General features: G+C 34.4%; 1 protein-coding gene across 3 annotated transcripts in view; it reads left to right on the top strand.

Moving 5' to 3' along the window:
• The window catches only part of LOC105223293 (uncharacterized), a 138,700-nt gene that overhangs the window by 30,854 nt on the left and 86,260 nt on the right, over positions 1-21,586 (top strand). The window contains exon 3 of one of the 3 annotated variants that reach the window (XM_011200970.4): positions 13,204-13,461. The exons of the other annotated variants lie outside the window; for them this stretch is intronic. Within the exon in view, the coding sequence (XP_011199272.2) occupies positions 13,204-13,461 (258 nt within the window). The remainder of the gene's footprint in view (positions 1-13,203; positions 13,462-21,586) is intronic. 3 annotated transcript variants of the gene reach the window in all.

The raw sequence follows: 21,586 nt of genomic DNA, 5'->3' as shown, positions 1-21,586 counted from the left end.
AATATGCATGTGGTTTACTTATGATTTACATAAATGAATTTCGATATCTATGGTACCTAAAGGCTAATCCAGCTGTTTGTAAAATAAATGGAATTTATAATTTGTGTAATGTTGCAATAAGAATTTTATAATTATTTACTGACTCACTCACGAATGGTTGAAATTTACCTAAAACTAATTGAGATAAGAAAAAACGCCACCTGTAATTTGTAGCACCTAGAAGGAAACGTCAGATATTATTTAAAATATACGTTATGATCAGCTTGAGAAGAAGACTCGATTAGACCATATCCATATGTCGTATGTACGTAAACTAGCAGCTCAGTTTATGAGATATCGATTTGAAATATTTCACTGGTCATTTTGTATCTTTCTCTTTTGTCGGAACCGCCAATATCGCACTACTATAGCAGAGATAAAGAGATGCCCAACTCTCCTGTCATTGGAAATGAGAGAGTCGCTCACTTATCTAACTTTGACAGTTGACTGGTTCTGTTGGTTTTGACATTTCGCAATTGGAACGCCTGGAACGGCCTAATTGAAATGCTATCAGAAATATACATATGAGAATAGAGGAAATTGTTGTCGCCGTTCAAGATCGCTAACAAAAAGTGTAAAACAATGAAAATTAAAAAAATTAAATAAACAAAAAATGTAAATGTATTTGATGAAATGTCTTGTAATGGGATGCATAGTACAAGTAGTACTAGTTTTCCATGAAAAATTTATTGAAAGTATGTACTTATTAATTGAGAGCTAACAGGCTATATTTACTTTATTAAGTATTGAAAGATTGAAAGCTAAAAAGTCAGTGGTAATAAAAAAAAAAAATATTTAAATAGTTTTGCCATATATTAAAAGTCCAATATATAATTTTTAATCATAAAAAAGAAATTGTTCAGATGGGATCACTATAACCTATAACTGCCATGAAAATAGTGCGATTTTAATCAAGTTCTTGTATGACAACTTTTTTATTTGGCAAGGTATCTTGACGAAATGCTGCATGGGTTATTAGCCGATGCAATCTCTCTCAAATCTCTGAACAAATTAGTATTCTATTTAACCGCTGTATCCCCACAAGAGTTCGAAGACGTTAATGCGATTTACATTAGCTTAGCTCTCTTCTATACGCCAAAACTTACTAAATTAACATATTAAATGGTTAATGGTGGATTGTCTCTTGCCTTCTCTTTTCTCAAGAGTGCAGATCACACTCGTAGCGGGTAGAGAAGTGGCGTGGAGAATACGGGTACTGATTATTTTACTTGACTGTGATATTTTTATGACAGTCACTGTGCCAGCAGCTACTTCTGCAACAAGAATTTGTCTCGCTACTTAAGTTAATTCAGTCACAATAGAGTATTTATTATTAAACACTGATTGATTAAGCGCATGAAGGAGCGCTCTCTGTCAATTGGAAACTGATTGTAGCGAACATTCGTTATGTTATCATAACTTATGTTTAATATATACATATATGTATATACATATAGAGTGATCCATTTCGAGGTTCTTTACTTCATTAAATAAAGAAACACAAAAACTTTCAAATTAATGCGAATGATTACTATCATTTGAAGAACATTCTTTGGCATTGAAAATTATCTCTTTCAAATGTTGGCCGCGGCTACGTCTCAGATGTAACATCCGTTGAGTCCAATTTTGGATTCTTTCATTCGTTCATTTCGACTGGTAACTGGCGAATAACAAGCGTTATGTTATGCTCAAAGGCCACATCTCCACCGTCTGATATCACACGATCTTGGCGGCCAATCTACCGGCACAGAAACGTGAAATTATTTGCTCAACGTAGAGTTCTCTCAATGAATCCACTGATTGATGCCATGTGTGGGAAGTGGCGCCCATCTTTTTGAAACCAATGTCGCCGAGATCACGACCTTCAGTTTCAGACATCAAATAGTCAATTATCACGGTGCGATAACCGTTCGCCATTGACGGTTTCGTTCTCACCGGCATAATTTTTGAAGAAAGATGAACCGATGATTCCGCCGTCCACAAACACACCAAATCATTGTTTTTTCGGATGAAATTTGGCAATTTTGCTTGTTTACCCATTGTGCCAGAAATGGACCTCATCGGTTGAACAAATTTGGCGTGAAAAATGTCAGATCTTCAAGGAACTTTTTAAGATGTTGTTTGGGAAGATCGAGTGGCTTAAGTTCTTGCACAAGCAGTACTTTTTTCGCTTTCAATTTAAGATCTCGACGTAAAATGCGCCAAATCGTTCCATACGTCTATCCGAGTTGCTGCGAACGGCGCCGAATCGACTCTCTACGATTTCGTTACATTGTCAGCTACGGTTATATTTTCTTCAATGCAAGAGACGTTGAGTGATGGCGTTGAGAATAGTACGCTCAGCAGGCCGATTAAGCTGAGCCAAGCGCGCGAAACACATTCTCTACAGAACGTGGAGTTTTTTTTTTAATAAATTGAGTTGTTTGCAAACGTTTTGTTTAGGGTGTAAGTCTTTCGATGATGAAATGCTAAAACAATATAAATTTTGGCACGACTTACGCGTGATCTGTCAAAGAAAGGCTGTTGAAAAAGTACCTCTCCTTGGATCACCCGTTATATCTTCAATAAATTTATCTGTATTGCTTGAGTCATGTTATTTTATATATTCATATATAAATATATATTTACATACATATATACACATTTATTGTAAATGCATATCTAAGTGCTGCAGCGCAACTTGACATTCTTCCCCATTCATTTCCTTTTTGATTTCAATAATCATTTATTGTTTGTCTGCATGTAAATATGTGTATACTTAACTGTAAATATATACAATGACATTTTGTGTACTAATCACGAGTAAAATTGTCAACAATTAAAATTGTGCACACATTTCAACGCAACAGCAAGCCGACATGTCGTCAAGCCAGCAACTCGCCAGCACGCCAAGCGTTTTCAACGCTTTCAATTGCATCGGCGATGCCGTTTGCAGAGCAAAATTAATGCAGACACGATGCAGATAAATAAGTAAACAAGCAATCGCTCTCATATATACATATGTACATACATTCATACTTACATGTTTGTATATACTTAGGTATGTAAGTAATTACATAGCTGTTTTGCTTCCGGTCATTGCAACGCTGGCAACGTCATGCAACGCGTTGTCTGACTGACAGACGAACTGGGGAAATATTATTTTTTTGCCATTTGATTAAGTCAACACCACACAGTCTGCACGCCACCCATTTATTTAATAATTTGCTCAACTTGAATTTTCTTTTCTGTTTTTTGCCGACTACTAAAGGGTGATTTTTTAAGAGCTTGATAACTTTTTTTAAAAAAAAAAAACGCATAAAATTTGCAAAATCTCATCGGTCTTTATTTGGAAACGTTAGATTGGTTCATGACATTTTACTTTTTGAAGATAATTTTCATTTAAATGTTGACCGCGGCTGCGTCTTAGGTGGTCCATTCGGAAAGTCCAATTTGGGCAACTTTTTCGAGCATTTCGGCCGGAATAGCCCGAATTTCTTCGGAAATGTTGTCTTCCAAAGCTTGGAATAGTTGCTGGCTTATTTCTGTAGACTTTAGACTTGACGTAGCCCACAAAAAATAGTCTAAAGGCGTTAAATCGCATGATCTTGGTGGCCAACTTACGGGTCCATTTCTTGAGATGAAATTGTTTGTCCGAAGTTTTCCTCAAAATGGCCATAGAATCGCGAGCTGTGTGGCATGTAGCGCCCATCTTGTTGAAACCACATGTCAACCAAGTTCAGTTCTTCCATTTTTTGGCAACAAAAAGTTTGTTAGCATCGAACGATAGCGATCGCCATTCACCGTAACGTTGCGTCCAACAGCATCTTTGAAAAAAATACGGTCCAATGATTCCACCAGCGTACAAACCACACCAAACAGTGCATTTTTCGGGATGCATGGGCAGTTCTTGAACGGCTTCTGGTTGCTCTTCACCCCAAATGCGGCAATTTTGCTTATTTACGTAGCCATTCAACCAGAAATGAGCCTCATCGCTGAACAAAAACACGCGCGCGAAACACATTCGAACCGAACACTGATTTTGGTAATAAAATTCAATGATTTGCAAGCGTTGCTCGTTAGTAAGTCTATTCATGATGAAATGTCAAAGCATACTGAGCATCTTTCTCTTTGACAGGATGTCTGAAATCCCACGTGATCTGTCAAATACTAATGCATGAAAATCCTAACCTCAAAAAAATCACCCGTTATTTTTGTTGTTTATTGAATTTGATTATAATTTCCGTTTAATGAATTGCACACAACTAATTTGCTGCAAATGTTCGAATTGACAATTAAAACGAGAAAAAAGCGAGTTTAGCTTGCATTGAAGCTGGAATAACTTTCACAAATAAAGAAGAGTGTAATTTTAAGAAACTGGCAACTCAAGTGAAAATTTATTTTTCTCAAAGCATTTTCTAAAAAGGTGGTAACTCGGTTTCAAAACTGTTGCAACTGACCGATTTTTCAAATACCTTCGGTGTGGTAAAAATATCTCCGTCATTATTAAATAGTATTGCAAAATTTAGCTGCATTTTTAATTGCAGAAACATGGCAACTCTCTTTAAAAATTAGGTTCCTCCAAGTGGTGCTCAATATATCCATACAGCTGTTGACAGCTAATTAGAAATGCTCGCTTTTTTGTAGGTGGCTGATGAGTATAATGCGAAACATTTTTCATATACCCTTATTTATATTCTAAAAAGTCTTGCATTATTTGTGCCACTTTATTTACTACTAAATTCACTCTGTTTCGTAGTTGTGAAGTTAAAGTTCTTTTAATTTTTTCCCAAAGATTAAGTGCGTTAGGATATAGAAGGTGAACTGAGTGCGACAGCTAATTAGAAACAGTTTTTTAAAATTCCTTCTGGCGCTAATTTTTATTAGTAATATTGTAATATTTCTTAAAGAATTTGTTTCAAAGTTGTGGTTTAAAATATATTAAAATGTATTATTCAAATTTTTTAATGAGGAAAAGCTGCAGCTGTACACCTACCCTTCGTAGGTACATTTTTAACCTTCTTCGGTCTGGAAAGATGTGCAAAGAAATTCCGAATGAGGTCAAATGCTAGGAAAAAAATGTTTTAAATGTCCTTAAGATAACACAGAATTTTAAAACTATTTTCAATATTGCACGAAAAGAAAAAACCCAAAAATCTCCAACAGAAATAGACCGCTGAATTAGACTACCTCGCGAAAAGTCCCAAAAAAGAGTTCCACTGACATTCTACATGAAATTCGAGGCGAATACAATATCCAAATATCCAAGATAATAATTGCTCGGCCTTTGGTCGAATCTGGACTTCACGGCAGCCCACCACGCAGGAACCCACTTCTGACTAAAATTCGTAGAAACGACGCGTAAACTTTGCCAACTCTTATTGGTCTAAGTTAACAAAACAATGGAGATATGTCCTTCGGAATGATGTAACAAAAACTAATCGCTTAGGACCTGATGGTCGTACGTATATTTGCCGTCCAATAATTCAAGAATTTGATCCTCGCTGGGTTCTACGCGTAGTTGAGAATGGTGGAGGATCAATCATGGTGTGGGGATATTTTATTTGGAATAGTGTTGGTCCACTCCATAAGATCTAAGTTAACACAACATTTTTTTAATGGAAATTCGATCAATGTTTTGGAGTGGAAATCATCCAGCCCAGACTTAAACCCTATAGAACATCTCTGGGTGATGTTAAAAGAGCCATATGCACCAAAAAATATATATTAATATATATCAGTAGCATTGAGATTGCAATTTATCACTGCTCTCCTCCAGCAGCTGCTCATTTGTCGTAATCGCTGATACTGTTTTTGTATGGAAAACTTTTTCACTTGGCAAGAAGTGTGTTGTCTAAAAACATGCCACAATTTCCGAAAAAAATGTTCAGATCAAACGATTATAACATTTAGCTGCCATACAAACCGATCGGTCAAAGACAAGCTCTTGTATGGGAAATTTTTGTATTTGGCAGAGATTAAGATAATGCTAGAATTTCTGTAGACTTTTTCGGACAACTATCGCATACGAGTATTGCTGCCACACAAACTGAAGAATCAAAGAAAAGTCCTTGGATGGAAAATTTTTTTATTTCACAACATATTTTCAGGAAATTTATCAAACACTATATTCCATGACAATGCTTTAATTTAGGAAAAACTTGTTTGAAAAGGTTTCCCGCCACTCACTTTAACTCGTTATAACGAAAACACGAGTGGGAATTTTAATTTAAAATTGGTAAACACATTTTCCAATACTTTTACTAAAAAATTTGGTGATAATACAAATCGATTTTTGTACCGTCTAAGCTTGCTTTCCGCACTAAATTTGTTGCACTCGTTATTTCTTTGTAATTTCAGTGTTATTTTTGCCTTTGCACGAATTTATTTTCCCACGATTTTTGTGTTTTCCTGTTTTTTTGAGTGTTATTTTATTTTTACAATTATTTCTTTGTTGTTTTTTATTAACACTTTTTTGTGAATTTTTGTTAACTCCACGCTCCTAAATTAAACTTTTAACACAAGATTCTTTACCACTGACGATAAAACTCAAATGCAAATAAAATACAAAGAAGAAAAAACTACAAACAAGGGAGTCTGCAATCAATGATTGCATTTTTATGTGTTTTCGGTTGGCGAGTTGCAATTAACAGAATTAAAATCCATTTCCTGTTTGGCGCTTTTGTTGCAAATGGTCGCGCTTATTTGTACAGTTTTGAGACCAGACGAAAAAACCAACTTTATTTAGAGCGCTTACCGGCAACACAGTTACATCGGTGCGCAACATATGTATACATATATATACATATGTATGTATGTATACTTGCATTTGTACAAAGGAGGATTTGTAGTCTATACGCGTCTCTTTGGCGCTGCTTTTTAAGACCTCTAAACTTAATTTAGCACCAGTACAAAACTTGAAAGCATGATTTGCATGTAAGCTGTAGCTTTTTATAACTTTTTCGCATTTTTTTGGGGGAGACTTGAGTGCTTACATGTTGTTTGCTAGCATGTGAGTTATGTTTTACAACGCCTTACAATTGTTTAGATACCTATAAGGCTGTATATGATTTACATATTTATATATGTACGTATATGTATATGTATATGTATATGTATATCTATGTATATCTATCCGCTTATGTACATATATACCTTAAGAGTTATGCATATTTATTCGGTGATGTATCCGGCCAAATATTTCGTGGAATTTTATTTAACCAAACATTGTGGCGGCCACGGTTCGTAAAACTTCCATTTCCTTTTCTGTTGGCTTAACAATTGGCATCAACAATTGTTTTTAGTGCTAAGGGTTCCAAATTGTTTGCAGCTGATTTTTAGTATTTTAGATATGTATGTATGCTTTTCAGTAAGCGAGTGCCAAAAAATTCTCAACGTTGAAGAAATTTAACAGCGATAATCCCTCAACTGCCAAGAGAGAAGTATGCTTCATTTGGTTTTACTGTTGCTATTTTGAGAGCTTTTCGAGCAGGTAGTTTGAAAACCATATTATTTACATCTTAGCGTTGCTATATCGTATCTTTTTTATTGAAAAAATGAACAACTTTTTGTAAATAGTTTGAGGAATCCTACTCCGTTGAAAGTCCTTGGCTGGACAAAATTTCATGCACGTTCCATTAACGTAAACCTGCCTCTCGTGAGAACGGTTGCAAGATCAAAAAAGGTGTTGTAAAAAAATCCATTTTTCTTACTTATATAGAAAAAATCCGGTATATTTTAATCAAAATCGCTGAATTCGTTAAAATCAGCTTTTTCTTAGTGTTTGAAAATTTTGTTTGTTAATTTAGCAAGTGTTCTTTTGTCGCTCGCTTAGACGAGAACCGGGCAAGTAAAAATACAATAGATCCAATTTTCTACCACTTTTTGCAGGAATCTCTTCCAAGAAGTCAATCGTCTTGGGCTTATCTGTATAGACAAGCGCCTTCACATAATTTCAACGGGGTTAAATCAGAAGATCTTGTAGGCGATCCCAGTGGTCCATAAGGCGAGACGATGCGCTCACCAAAGGTTCCGCCAATAAATTGATTGTTTCGTTGGCTGTATGGCAACGTTAGAAATGGCGTGTTTAGAATGTAATGAGCATCAACAATGACTTGTGGTTTATCATCCCTTCAAATGCTACAATTTCAGACCATTCAACCAAAAGTGAGCATCAATAAGTTCCGAAGTAGGTCTGTTCGTTCTGAAATGATGAACAAAACTGAGTATAAATCAAATAAAAACTGTCAAAAAGTCCAACTCAGAAAAAAGTATTGTTTCGTTGAAAACCTCAAAAACACCTTTTATTTTAGCAACGATTTCCTCTTATTTCAATATTGTAGAACTTTTTTCGTTCAAGCTTAAATGGCAGATACCGCAAGGTTCCAAAGCCGAGCCAGTACGTTTGAAATATAATTATTTTTTTGTTTTCGAAAATTCGAATTTGCTCCCAATAGTAACTGTTATAAAAGTTTTACCAAAAAATGAATGTTATGTACCATTGAATACTTGGTGCGAAAATCACTCAATTTTTTCGAGTCAGATTAACGTCTGAGTAACAATACTTTCCGACCACCCATGTCATGAAACGTATTTTTACTGGCGATGATGCATACTTATGTATGTTTGTATGTGCTTACAACCGGAAACTGACGACCGATCGGAGGAATATTGTGACAAAGGTGAGCCGAAGCCGAAAAACCACATCAAAGCAGGTCAAAAATCATGGTTATGTTGACAGTTTTCTTCGATTATCAAAGTGTGGTGCCCCTTCAAATTTCTTCCGATCACCCAAACTGTTACCAAGGAACACTATTTGAACGTTATACTTCTAGTCTAGAACTCAAACGACTTCTCCGGGTAAACCCTTTTCAGTCAATTGAAGACATTAAACGTTATTCGCATTGAAGGCTATTCTTCCGAAAATTGACTTTAACATCTGTTTCGAGGGTTGGAAAAAACATTGGCATAAGTGTATTTGTGCCAAAGGGATTACTTTGAGGGGAACGACATATAAAAATATTTTAAAAACTAAATTAATATTGTTACAATTACTATTTTCCTAATAGTAGTATTTTCATTTTGGTTGCTAACATACATATTATTCTTATGAGCAGGGTATATATTTTCATACAATAATTTTATTTCTTACGAGCAAATGGAGTCGATGAGTCTCATTTAGTCTCACCTTTAATTAAAATCATTTCATCATTTCACATAAAAAAAGATGATTATTCTACATTTCAAACATGTGGCTGATATAGGTTACACCTTATCAATTTATGAATAGAAAAAAATAAAATAATAAAACTTAACAACTGCGTGCAATTACAGCAATTAATGTTTAAAAATAACAATTTGTAACTCATTAAGTCATACAAATAGTTCAAATGTTCGACGTTATCAGCTTAATTTGAAAAAACCTCCGTGTCTTATCAGAAATATTTAGAAACAATCAAAGCAAGCTTTGTTGTGAATTTTTCACTTAAACGAACTATAGGCACTTTAGTAGATGATATCATCATCGTTTCTACGCTAAAGTTGACAAGCGTGCGTTAAGCGCTCCGTGTAAATATGCCCATACGTAATACAAATATTTTAGCAATTACGCGATTTGCTCAAAAATATTATTTACTCAATACGCTTCACAGAAGTACCGTTTGTAATTTGACAATGAAATAATCGCGTCTCTAAGTCATATTTGCGCTTGACAAATTCATAGCTGGCATAGATAAGCCGTGTGCTACGTGCGTACGCAATTCAATTATTAGGGGATATTCATGATGCATGACACTTGGGGAATGAAGGTAAAGTACTTGAAATGTCAACATAATAGACATGAAAATATTTGGGAGAGTTGGTAATTTAATGTTGGTTAATTTGCTTATATGAAACCATGTATTTAAGCAGTTTTGGTGATACCGATTTGAAATTTTTGCAAACGTCTGTTTCTCCCCAAGAGACTGCTCAATTGTCGGAAAAGCGTATATTGGAGTACTATATCATAATATCATATACATAGCTGTCATACAAAATGGCTGATAAAAACCAATCCCTTTTATGGAATAATGTTTTATTAGTTAAAATTTCTTTGAAACATTTGGCATAGATTACTGTTTAAGGCAGCAGCACAATACCTGAATATATTTTCTAAACCGCATTACTATATCATTTCGCAGTAATACTGTATCAGCCATCAAAAATCAGACGAAGAGGATATAAATAGATCATTTTATGCGCTGGTTCCGACGAATGAGCAGCTTCTTGGGAGTAAAAAGAGGTGTGCAACGCTTTAGATCTTTAGCTCAAAAAGTGAGGAACTAGTTCGCGTATACTACTGTGATCAAATTGAAAGGTGAATTTTGTCCATTTCATTTCTTTCAAGAAAAATCCTCCGTCGTGTGGCCCATGTAGCCTTTTTCGATTCAGCTTTTATATCCTCAATTGAATCAAAACGGTGTCCTCGGAGTAGTCATAGTGGAATGACGGCGTGAGTTGAAAATGTAGCGAAATGATCACGAATAACCAATGCAGTATGAGATGGTTTGTCTCCGCACTTCTTTGCTTAATAAATTCAGACATAGTAAAAATCGAAGGATTCACTTTCAGAGCCTTGTAATATATTTTGATGTGAAATTTTTCATACATGTTACTAACAGTACTACCAACTTACAAAAAAAAAAATTTACCAGTTCGAAACACACGCAAAGTATAATTTCCTTCTGGCTGGCAAACTTTGTATACCCTGTTCAGAGTATAATTAAAATCGCTGCACAAAAAGAGTGGTTACCATAAACAAGATTAATAATAGCAACAGATTTTTTTTTTTTTTACTTCTTAGTACGTATTTACTAGGCAAACAATTTATCAGTCATTCAAACAATACGGTTTAAGTATTTTATCAGTCATTCATTTCCAAGCAATCATTATGAGATCATTCTTTCTTGGGAATGGGTAATAACTAACTGTGTTAGTTATTAAGAATATTGCGGCGCTATGCTTATCAGAGAAGCCAGAGGAGCTCAGAGAGAGAAAAATATTAAAAATAAATAGTGTGTGAAAACATTTGTATATTTAATGTTGCAGAAAACCGACTTATATATGGGATAGAAATTTTAACCTCTATGCCTGTAAAAATGAAAAAAAAAACATAACTCGTCTTAATACTTTTATTCCATTTAGGTGTAAAAGTACTTATATTTTCAACTAAGTAACTGTTGATTAATAAATCTTTCTGAGATTTTATAATATTTAAAGTACTCAAAACCAATTCTGTTGGAGTCAGATATATCATCGAACATATTATACCAGATGCTCTAACAAAAATACAGCATTTGCTTTTACGGCGCATTAACAAAAACCTTATTAGTATACTCTATTTTTCTCTGTGTATCGTCTATTCTGGTGTAAAACCCAATTTTTATTTTTAATTTTCATATAGTTTACGATTTATTTATGTATAAGTATGTTTGGGATAATATTTTCACCTCGGTATTAGAGACCAACAATGGAAAATTATTCTTATAAAATAGTCACAAATGGAGATCAGTCTCAAGTCATTAAAAACTCAAAGCACCAAATGGCTTCTGGTACGTCTTACTACATTGAATTAGCTGCTTAAGGATGCTTAACATACGTTATGATCTTGGTCAAGTAATTTTTGTCTCTAATTGATGACTTTATCCGTGCGATTCTGTAACGTGAGACAGTCTCAAGTCTCTAAATTTGAGATTTTGAGTTAGAGACAATTTTTGAGACTTGAGACGATTTTGCTATTCTGTAAGTGAGAGTCACAAAATCTATTACATTTCATCATTCAGAGATGTTTTTACACTTGAATGGAAATAAATATGTCGATAACAAATATTAAATTTTCTATAACATCGTCAAAAAACATAGTTATCAATAAAAATGAAAACATATGTTGACTTTGTTTCATAATATTTACGAAATTTATGTAAAATTTATTTATTTTTAACTTTTTCGTGTTTGAGTTGCTTACAAAATATAAAAATACGACAATCGATTAATATCTATGATGATCTCTGTTCAGTATATTCAAAATGGCAGACAAGAGCTCTTTTTAGTTTTGTGACCGTCTAACTACCAGGTCTCAATATTTTGAGACTAACGCTAGAGACTGTTTACTGAATAGTAACTAGTCTCAAATTGAGACTTTGCCTCAAAATGTCTCATGACTAGAGACTGGTTACAGAATCCCGCTATATATCTGATCTGAGATCCTTGAAGACCTTTGATATTTGTTATGATCTTCATACAGTAGTTAGTTACTAATTGAATTGATTAGGTATTTTTAGTGATTAAGTATCATTTCCTTTTGGCTTATGAGATTTTCGTAGACAAATTTTGCCACTTTTTTAGTTGGAGACATACTATATACCGTGATTACCAAAATTATTTCTTAAAAACCACAACATATTGCCTTAAATATTGTATGTTGGCTGTGCCAACAATACTTTATTATACCAGTTTATCACATTTATACCAGTTTTTATACTAGTTTATACCAATATAAATTAATCTACGTTTATGCCACTCTTTATACGAGTTTATACCAGTTTATTTAGCTTTTTTAAGTTCATTTTGTGTATACTCTTTTTTCATTTCATTTATACGAGTTGTTTTTTCGACTCGCCACTCACCATAAATAAATTCATACAGCTGAACTTCTATAACTCAAGCTATTACTCGAAGTTGTTCATAACTCGAATCTAGAATTGACAGTCGAAGTAAGATTTCATACAAATTTACTTCTATAATTCGAAGTTTGTTTTTGTATTATTGTGATTCGAGTTAGGGAAGTTCACCGTATATTCTTGTTATATTTTTACTAAATTTTTATATTTTTGTATAGACTAGTATATGTATGTATATATGTATATTGGTCTATACTAAATAATTTGCAAACCCCCATTATTGAAAATTCCTTCTCAATTTTTTTTCACTTAGAAAAATAAAAAAATTAAACCTGTATTTTATTTATGCAAATATTAAAAAAAATATATATTATTTTATTTCTATTTTATACGTACTGAAAACAATAAACCAACAACAACAATTGGCCGCAAACGTACATACCATAAAACAAATGGAAATTTTTCATTACCAATTGGCTACAAACATTATCAACAACAACAACAAATCACTTGCGTCTACTGCGTACAGCGCGAAATGACAGCGGCGGCAGCGCAACCAACGCCGCCATGGCAACAAATGTGGTCGCATATGAAACGTTTATCGCACAATTCGAAAGTGAACTCGACCAGCACATTGACATTCACACTGCCGAAGACTGATATTGGCGGCAGCAATGGCAAGTGCATGAACCTGAATGGCCTATATCCGGATAGGACGGCGTCGTTGAAGAACGCCATGCTGCATACGCATGCGCATGCGCAACAAGTCCACTACAAACCTGATGTGGTATGCAAGAAGAAAATATAATAATTTCGTTTTTCTCGAATTTGCTTGGTTATTGGTTTTCACACATTTTTCCCCCACAAATTGATTGATTGGGTCACTTTGGTATTTGCTGGTTTGCTGTTTGACTATTTCAGTTGCTATATTGGTATACAAGTATAGAATCATTTTTATACACGAGGAATGGTATTTGCACATTTTCGAGTAAACACATATATTTCTTGTAATTGGTTATGGTTTCGTAAAATTATTGGTTGTAGTTTTTTTGAATTGTTTTATTTTTATATTTAAGAAGATCTTTTTATATATATTTACAAATAGATTATATTTGGTGGATTTTTCGGTATAAGTTAGACAGTAGTAATACTTACATATACATATACAAATTATAAATTTGGAATGTTGTTTTAAAGTAAAATTTAATTTATTTTAAGTAAAATTTTGAACCAAATTCTTTCAGAAACTCTTTCCCACATTTTATACAGTTTATTTATAAAAAATATAGAAAATGTTTTTTTAGTTTAAATTTTTCGATTTGCTTTATTTTTATACTTCAATTTTTTAAAAAAAAGAAATAAAATTTAACAAAAAATAGTATGGAATGCAAAAAATTCTGAAAAATTATGTTTCCACACTTTTCTTTGTTGACATTTTTTTATTTAAAAAAATATATAAGTTTTCTGGTGTTCAAATTTAATAATAGTAATTAGTTGATTGGAACTGTAGCTAGCTGTGGTTTATATTCCTATTTAAGTATGTATAATAATTAGAAAATAGTTAAAAAAATTGTTAAAACATTTTTTATTGGATTTTAATTTTTTAATTGCAATAAATTTTTTTACACTATATATATGTATTAGAATTAACTTCCTAAAATTATTTTAAACAAGATTTTTAAAGCACCTTTTTAGAAATATGGGTTGTCGAAAAAGTATTTTCGTATTTTTAATTAAATTTCAACTTATTTTTTTTTTAATTTATAGTAATATATAAATAAAGAAATATGTACCATTTTGGTCGGTCACTTTTTACCGGTTTTCCGCTGGAGACATTATTCCATCAGTGTAAAACGAAATTTCCAAATTCCCAGAACGGAAGCGAGCGAACCATTGTTGTGCTACACGAACTGATACAGCATCGTCTCCGTAAACTTCACAAATTTCATTGGCTTGCGGAGCATTTTTATTTTTCTTTTTTTGTATACGAAAATTTCAAAATATAGCGAATATTTCATTATTTTCAATCATTTTTGAACAGCTGTAACTTTTTTTCACCTACCCCGATTTTAATATTTTTTATTTTTTACATACTTTGGTTAAATGAAGCTTAAAATCTCACCTTTCCAACACTATATGATATGACACAATGTGATTAGTAGCACGGGAGATATGCGACTGCAACGACATCTATTGACAAAATACGAAAAGACTTTTTCGACCAATACGTCAGTGCAGTTTGAATATCAGTGACATTAAAGCAACTCTACACCTGAAAAATATTCGCTGCTTATCTACTGATACCTGGTGTTTGAAAACTTATATCTAAGTATCTGATTTATCTGATTTTGCCAGCTGTAGACAGCGGAATATTTTTCTAATCAAATAGAGCACTTCTTCACAAAATTATATTTTTTTAATATATACAAAAAGAATCCAATTAATTTATTTCCAAAGAGTACTTAGGACAACTGCAATTTTGTTTATTTTCGCGTCGTAATATTTCACTTCCCTCAGTTAACACTAAAGGTAAAGCTTGGAGAGAATGAGGTTATAAATTAATTTCTCAGCTCTTTCACAAATATAAGTACATAGTTGAATCATAAAGCGTCATTAAATTGGAAAATACAAACGCTCTAAACTATTCTGATAATCTTAAGCACTAAAAGAGATGATTATGCTATTTCTTTATTAATATATTTTAAAAAGACTGAAATGATGATTAAATGATCTTTGGAACTTTCTCCTTAAAAGTAAAAATGCAAATCGCAAAATTCTACATTTCTTATCATTTTAATTGTTCACCTTATTCGTGGCAAGGAAAACTTTGTCAAGTGCAATCAGTCATGTTGAATATCGAAATCATACGAGATTTTTGTTGAGTTGAAGTAATAAAAGATAAAATCGCCACGCTCACTCAACTTACCAGAACTTCCAAAGAGAGCCCTATATTAGGACCTCATAATGATAAATATCGAGTTTACGCAAAGTTTTTACTGTTACTTTCTCCGCCTTAGGCTTTGGCAGATCCAGTCTCCAATAATTAAAAAAAAAATTTCACCATCTATGGGCATTTTGACAGTATCTCTATGTTGCCTCTTCTCATTTTACAGTCTATGACGTCACCGGGTTTTGGATGGCGCAGTCTAGTTTCCTATTAATGATTGATTAGAACCTAGCTATCCGTTCTCTACATATGTACTTTAGTAACAATTTTAAAGGCAGGCCTACATTACTTACTTACGCTGGCTCTTAAAAACGGTCTCTGAATCATTTTTACCACCATTTTAAATAAGAGCTCTATATCGGAACCTTACTTTTACTGCCAGTTTCAAATAGAGTTTTAGATTCTCACTACCGGTTTTTCAAATAGACTTAAATTAAAAACTCACTCTCTGCTTTCTAAATTATTTTAAGAATCAGTTCCAAGGCGACTCCTACTTACATAAGTATGTACATACATATATTAGAGCCTTACTACCCGCATACTAAAATCAAGAAGCCATCAGAGGCGACCTAAAACTGAAAGTATTGGACCAAAAAATAAAAGTGAAACAGAACAGAAATAATAGAAAATGGATCAGCTACTCTGTCGACTTCTTTTAGCCGTTTTTCTTGAGGACATATAGACACATACTTTCATACATATGTACATACTTTCTGAGCTCAAAACAAAATTGGAAATCATAAGAACAACAGAAGTTTAAAATACTCGTTCTAACTCATTATGGGTAATGTTACACTTCTAGAATCTAGTAGCTAGTAGCTAGTTTGTGCTAAATCTAGTTTTTCCCGAGAATTGTAAGTTGTGCACGCTGTTTTGAGATTCATGTGATTTTCTTTTATCTATTTAAATACATTTGTACATAAAAGAAGCATACAAAGCTATGCATACTCACAAACTTGTATCTCAGGCCAAGTAATTGTGCTTAAAATGAGCTCATGGACATGTAAACAATGTTAGTAAACAAACAGTTTATAACGGTAAAATAAACATTAATTAAAATATCACATGAACATAGAAACGTGCACACTTCTAAGACGTCGCTGCGTCACTTAAAACATACAAAACTATACAAATATATGTATATGTATGTATGCATGTAGGTGAGTATACAATGTAGTTACTAAAAGCATTAGGTTTATGGTGCACAATAATTACTTTGAAGAAAATTGAAAAGAAGAAAACTTTTGTTCTGACTAATGCTAGCGTCTGAGCATGCAGTCGGCAGTGCAGGTAATAGCAGTCAGTGTAAGTTTTCTGACTTCAATAAGAAGTCTCACGTATGTAAAGTAAGAACAATCATCAATCCAGTGCAAAGCGTAGCCTACTTTCTTGATATAGCACACGCTTCCCAGATTTTCTCAGTAATAATGGCGGAACTGGTTTTAAGTAGTAAAAACTTGATTTCGTTGTTCCATCTATTACCTGCAAGAACGCGTTTCATACCCAAAATGTTCACCAAAATCAATCGGACGGACACGTGAGAGATGTCGAGCTCTCTTGCCATCTCTCTAATGCTTGCCTGCTGATTTTTGAGCACCATATCCTCCACTATTTTAATATTTTCATCATAAGAATAGTTTTCATAGTAAGAATTTAATATTTTCATCAGAAGAAGTCGAAAGTCGTCCAGAACGAGGCATGTCTTCAACGACCTTTCGACCGTCTTTTTTCGATTTTATCGTCAACAACAGTGGTGGACGGACAACGCACATGTGGCAAGTTTTCGATGATGTCACAACCTTCACTGAGTGCTGTGTGTCACTCAGATACTTGTGTCCAAAACAAAGTAAACTCTGCAAAATGCTTTTGCTATATTTTCATCTACTCCGTAACTGCGATTTCGTTGGAAGCACCAAATTTCAAGCAAAGTCGCATCGGTTTGGTTTGTGTGCCCCGTTTATATGGACGGCGTAAAATGTAGATGTTAGTATAAGACACTCTAAAGAGCTCAAATCGTTTTAAAATAAGCATAGCTTTATAATACAACGACAAAGCTACTGCCGACTAGACCGAACTGAACTGCCAGTTCAGCTATAGCACTTTTGAGGCAGATTGATTCCAAATACGTCTGAATCTTGAATACTTTTTATGACATATGAACGATCCGAACTTTTGAGGCTGCTTAGTATATGTACTGCTTCTTGAACCTTAAAATAATAATTTTTCAGAAATTTAAAGTCGGGAAATTGAAGCTCAGTATGGAGCCATTAATTAACTTATCTTATATTCAATTTCTTCACCGTAAAGCACAATTCTGCTTCCAGGGAAACTCCAGATCATATTAAAATGAATTCTTCTACTTCGATTCAAAGCAGTTCTGGTCTTCTCTTTTGTAGTAGTACCACAAAATAGAAGTGCCAAAACACGACCTCAATAAGAAGGCCCCTTTCTTCGTACGTTCAACTACATGAGGGATTTCCTAGTTTATTAGGATTCAACCGACCAATCTTCAATTAGGGTTTACGCTCTAAGCTCAAAAATCTAAATGGATGGGTGATTTTGGAAAAAGATAAGATCGATTGTCAACAATTCCTTCTTTAGTTACTTAGCGAAACATCGTTGAAAGATTTTCTCACACCTTCTGCCATCAAGGTAATGTTTGCTGCGATAGCGGCCCTTTGTGAATATATGATGTACTATAGTTGGATATAAGTAGTTGTTACCCGGCGACAGCAAAAACCATGCCTAAACTAACCCTACTGCATAAAGGTACTAAACAGCAGACGTAAGATTATTGGATCACACTATAATATAAGACCGAGAGAAGAGTTAATAAAAGCAGAAAAGCATCTTGGATTCACGCCTTAGATCCACATCTTTAGCATTACGGTTGATTATTGATGACTTTTGACACATGGAGATATGAGATCCAACTACATTACTTTTATGATTTCAGAACCACTATTAGACTTAACGAACTAACTGTTGTGGTTTCTTTGCCATCAATAAACGGAAGCACATCCGTTCAGCTGCTGCTTATTACCTTGAATTAGGAAGTTGTATGTAAAAGAACAGACATAATACCAGCATGTCACAAAATATCAGCGAAGCATTTGGAAATTATAGGACAAAATCCATATGCGTGTCTTGTAACTCTTTATTTTCCACGTGTGCTAGGGGACTCCATCAACACAAGCCCGGCCAATTGTTTCATAAAGCTCCCGCAATAAAAAATAACAACAATAATAATGCGGGAAAATTGATGCGACATGACGCCAAAAATTTTCTTGTGCCAAAAACGACTGACAGCCGACAGCCAGCCAACTGAGTGGCCCAAGCCACCACCTCACCTCGCTAATCGAATTTACGAAATGCCTTGCAGAAACCCGCACAAATTTCGCATAAACTTCGCAAATTCTTTTAGCCGCCATTCAACTGTCAGAGACATGTAGTCTGCGCTCTCCATAATTTAATGCCACCTGCTGTCAGCGACGCGAATGGCGAAAGCCTTAAAAAGAGTTTCACTGTGCAACACGCACTTGCAACATCAACAACAACAACCACTCTGACTACGCGCGAGTTGTAATGTCAATATTTATGTTTATTTTATTACGCAAATATATTTTTGTATGCAAGCTTTCTATTTCGCTTGAAAACACGCTTTTCCGTTAGCTTTTCTGGTTAGCCTCTCTTCCACGTATGCAAATTTAAAGTCATTATCGTCCTTTTTCCTACTCCACGCATTTACTTTTCGAAATTTTCTGCAACATATTTGACACATGGTGATTTCAAAAGAAGAAAACATAAAAATAATAAAAATAAAAGAAAATCGCGAAGTCGAATATTTGCTTTTGTATCTAAGTATGTATTTTGGGCAGCGATTGAATTTATATTATACTTACATATGTACATAATTGGCTAGTGCCTTTGAATGCTTTGCGGTCTTCCTTTAGAGTAAGTTTATTGAGTTTGAGCCCTATCTTCAAGTATAATCATACTTGTACGTATGTATGTGAACCCTGCGGTACTGATATCGGGTCTTCCCGTGGAAAATAATATAGAAATAGTTGTTTTTGACTAATAGATTGAATTGAGATCTTCTGGAATTGTAATGCTTAACGTTTTCCCTTTTCCCCTTCTTGATCTCTCGAAAATTTTGTGAAATTCCAGTTATGTCCAAACACTGGATATATGTTTATTGAGCACAACTCAATCTTGCATAGGGCAGTTTTGGTTCTTTGCGATACCAGAAGCAGTTCAGTTACTACCATAAGTCCATGAGGAGTAGTCATTCTTTAGGAAGCTTGCACTTGACGCGAGTTTCAACAGACTCTGTGGCCTTAATATCAATACCTCTAACATAGTGTCATACCGTGAATACTCCAAATGCTTAGAGCGAAGTCTTTTCAAATCGGGACAAGTGCCCAATAAGGATTGTACTTAACGATCTTCTCGGAGCGCATGTCGAACGAATAAATATTTAAACAACAAATCGATTGTATTCGTTAATTCCAAAATAATGTAGATCAAAGCCAATGCTAACTGAAATGTGCTGCCTAAAATTCAGTTGCGCATCAAGAGCTAATAGTCGCGAAAGTTTGTGTCGTCTTTAATCTAAATTCGTCCCTTAACATTGAAAAGTTCTTTTTTGCACCTGTGATTTCTAGACTTCCCTGGGAGAGCACAAAATGTTGCCGAAAATTTGTATCCCAAAGCCTCTTCTAACATACTTTATTAACAGCTGATTGTCTAATGTATGCAACTAATAAAGAACTATTTCAGACCGAAATTGTGGGCATAGTGGAAGGTGCCAAGTGAGCTCATACTCTAATCAGCAAGTCCATAAACATTCTAGCCAAGCGGCAATTAAGTATATCCGTAACGCCGATACTAAGTCTTATTGCGTTAGGGTATGCAAGCTGGCAATAACTAAACTTTTTGCCGATAACTCGATTAATATTCCGTACCTGGTCATACAGTAGGAAGAAGGTTTCAGAAGGAACTGAAAAAGCAGACAAGCTGGTCAGCTGGGGGGTAGCTAGGGACACCAAAGCCATAAGTTGCCTCAGGTCATTTAGCTCCCTCAAGGGTGTTTGAAGCAATGGCTCCAGAGGAACACTTGAGGTCTTGAAACACAAGCAATGAAAGGCACAACGCTCTCTTTGGGATAGTGTTGATGGTGGATAGACCAAAACGTTTCCACTTCTAGATAAAAGAGAGTTCAGTAATATTGTAGTTATCATCATAGGGTTCTTACCCTTAAGATTCTACCTTTAGAAAAAGGGGAAAAGTGGAGTCGGCCGAATTTGAACATTATTCATGCTAATGCCCAGCCTTCAGTCGCTCCCATTGCTGGAACTCAAGAAACATTAGGCAGCTGGGGACGAAACGAATCCGATTTTTACCAAATCCACTAAGTTGCTGGATAATTGGTTACCACCCGGAAGCACAATTGGCCTAATGATGCCGCTTTCAGTCTGGCGCTCATGTGGCTTCCTTTTCAACCAGCCAATAAAGAATTAGAAGCAAAAGAGTTGTTTTCCATGCTTTACAAACAATTTCTCAAAATAAAAAGACCTAGTAGAAATGTGCTGCCTTGAAGCCGCCTCAGCTTCCGGAAACACCTGTAACTTGAAAGCTACAAGTAATCTTTATAGAATGTAGCCACTTTATAACTTTATTAGGCACTATGAGTATGACATCTCTCTGTGGCACTTTCAACTCTCTTCAAAGCTGTATATAATGTATACATATCTGCTTGCGAATAAATATGTATATATGTATGTATGTAAGTATGTAGTAGGTAGTTGCTTGCACTTTAGATGTCAGGGAAAAGTTTGCTCTGGTAAAGCCACTTGTGTATCGTCTAGTCAGCTGATGTGAAAGCAACAAGAAGCAATTTCATGGACACTGGGTCGATGTCTTCCGCGCCAGAAATCAACTGTCTATCGGCTGCAATAACTAG

The sequence above is a fragment of the Bactrocera dorsalis genome, chromosome 1 (assembly GCF_023373825.1).
Source record: "Bactrocera dorsalis isolate Fly_Bdor chromosome 1, ASM2337382v1, whole genome shotgun sequence".
NCBI lineage: Eukaryota > Metazoa > Arthropoda > Insecta > Diptera > Tephritidae > Bactrocera > Bactrocera dorsalis.
The sequence above is the reverse complement of the archived record's forward strand: the minus strand, read 5'-3'. Positions and strand labels throughout refer to the sequence as shown.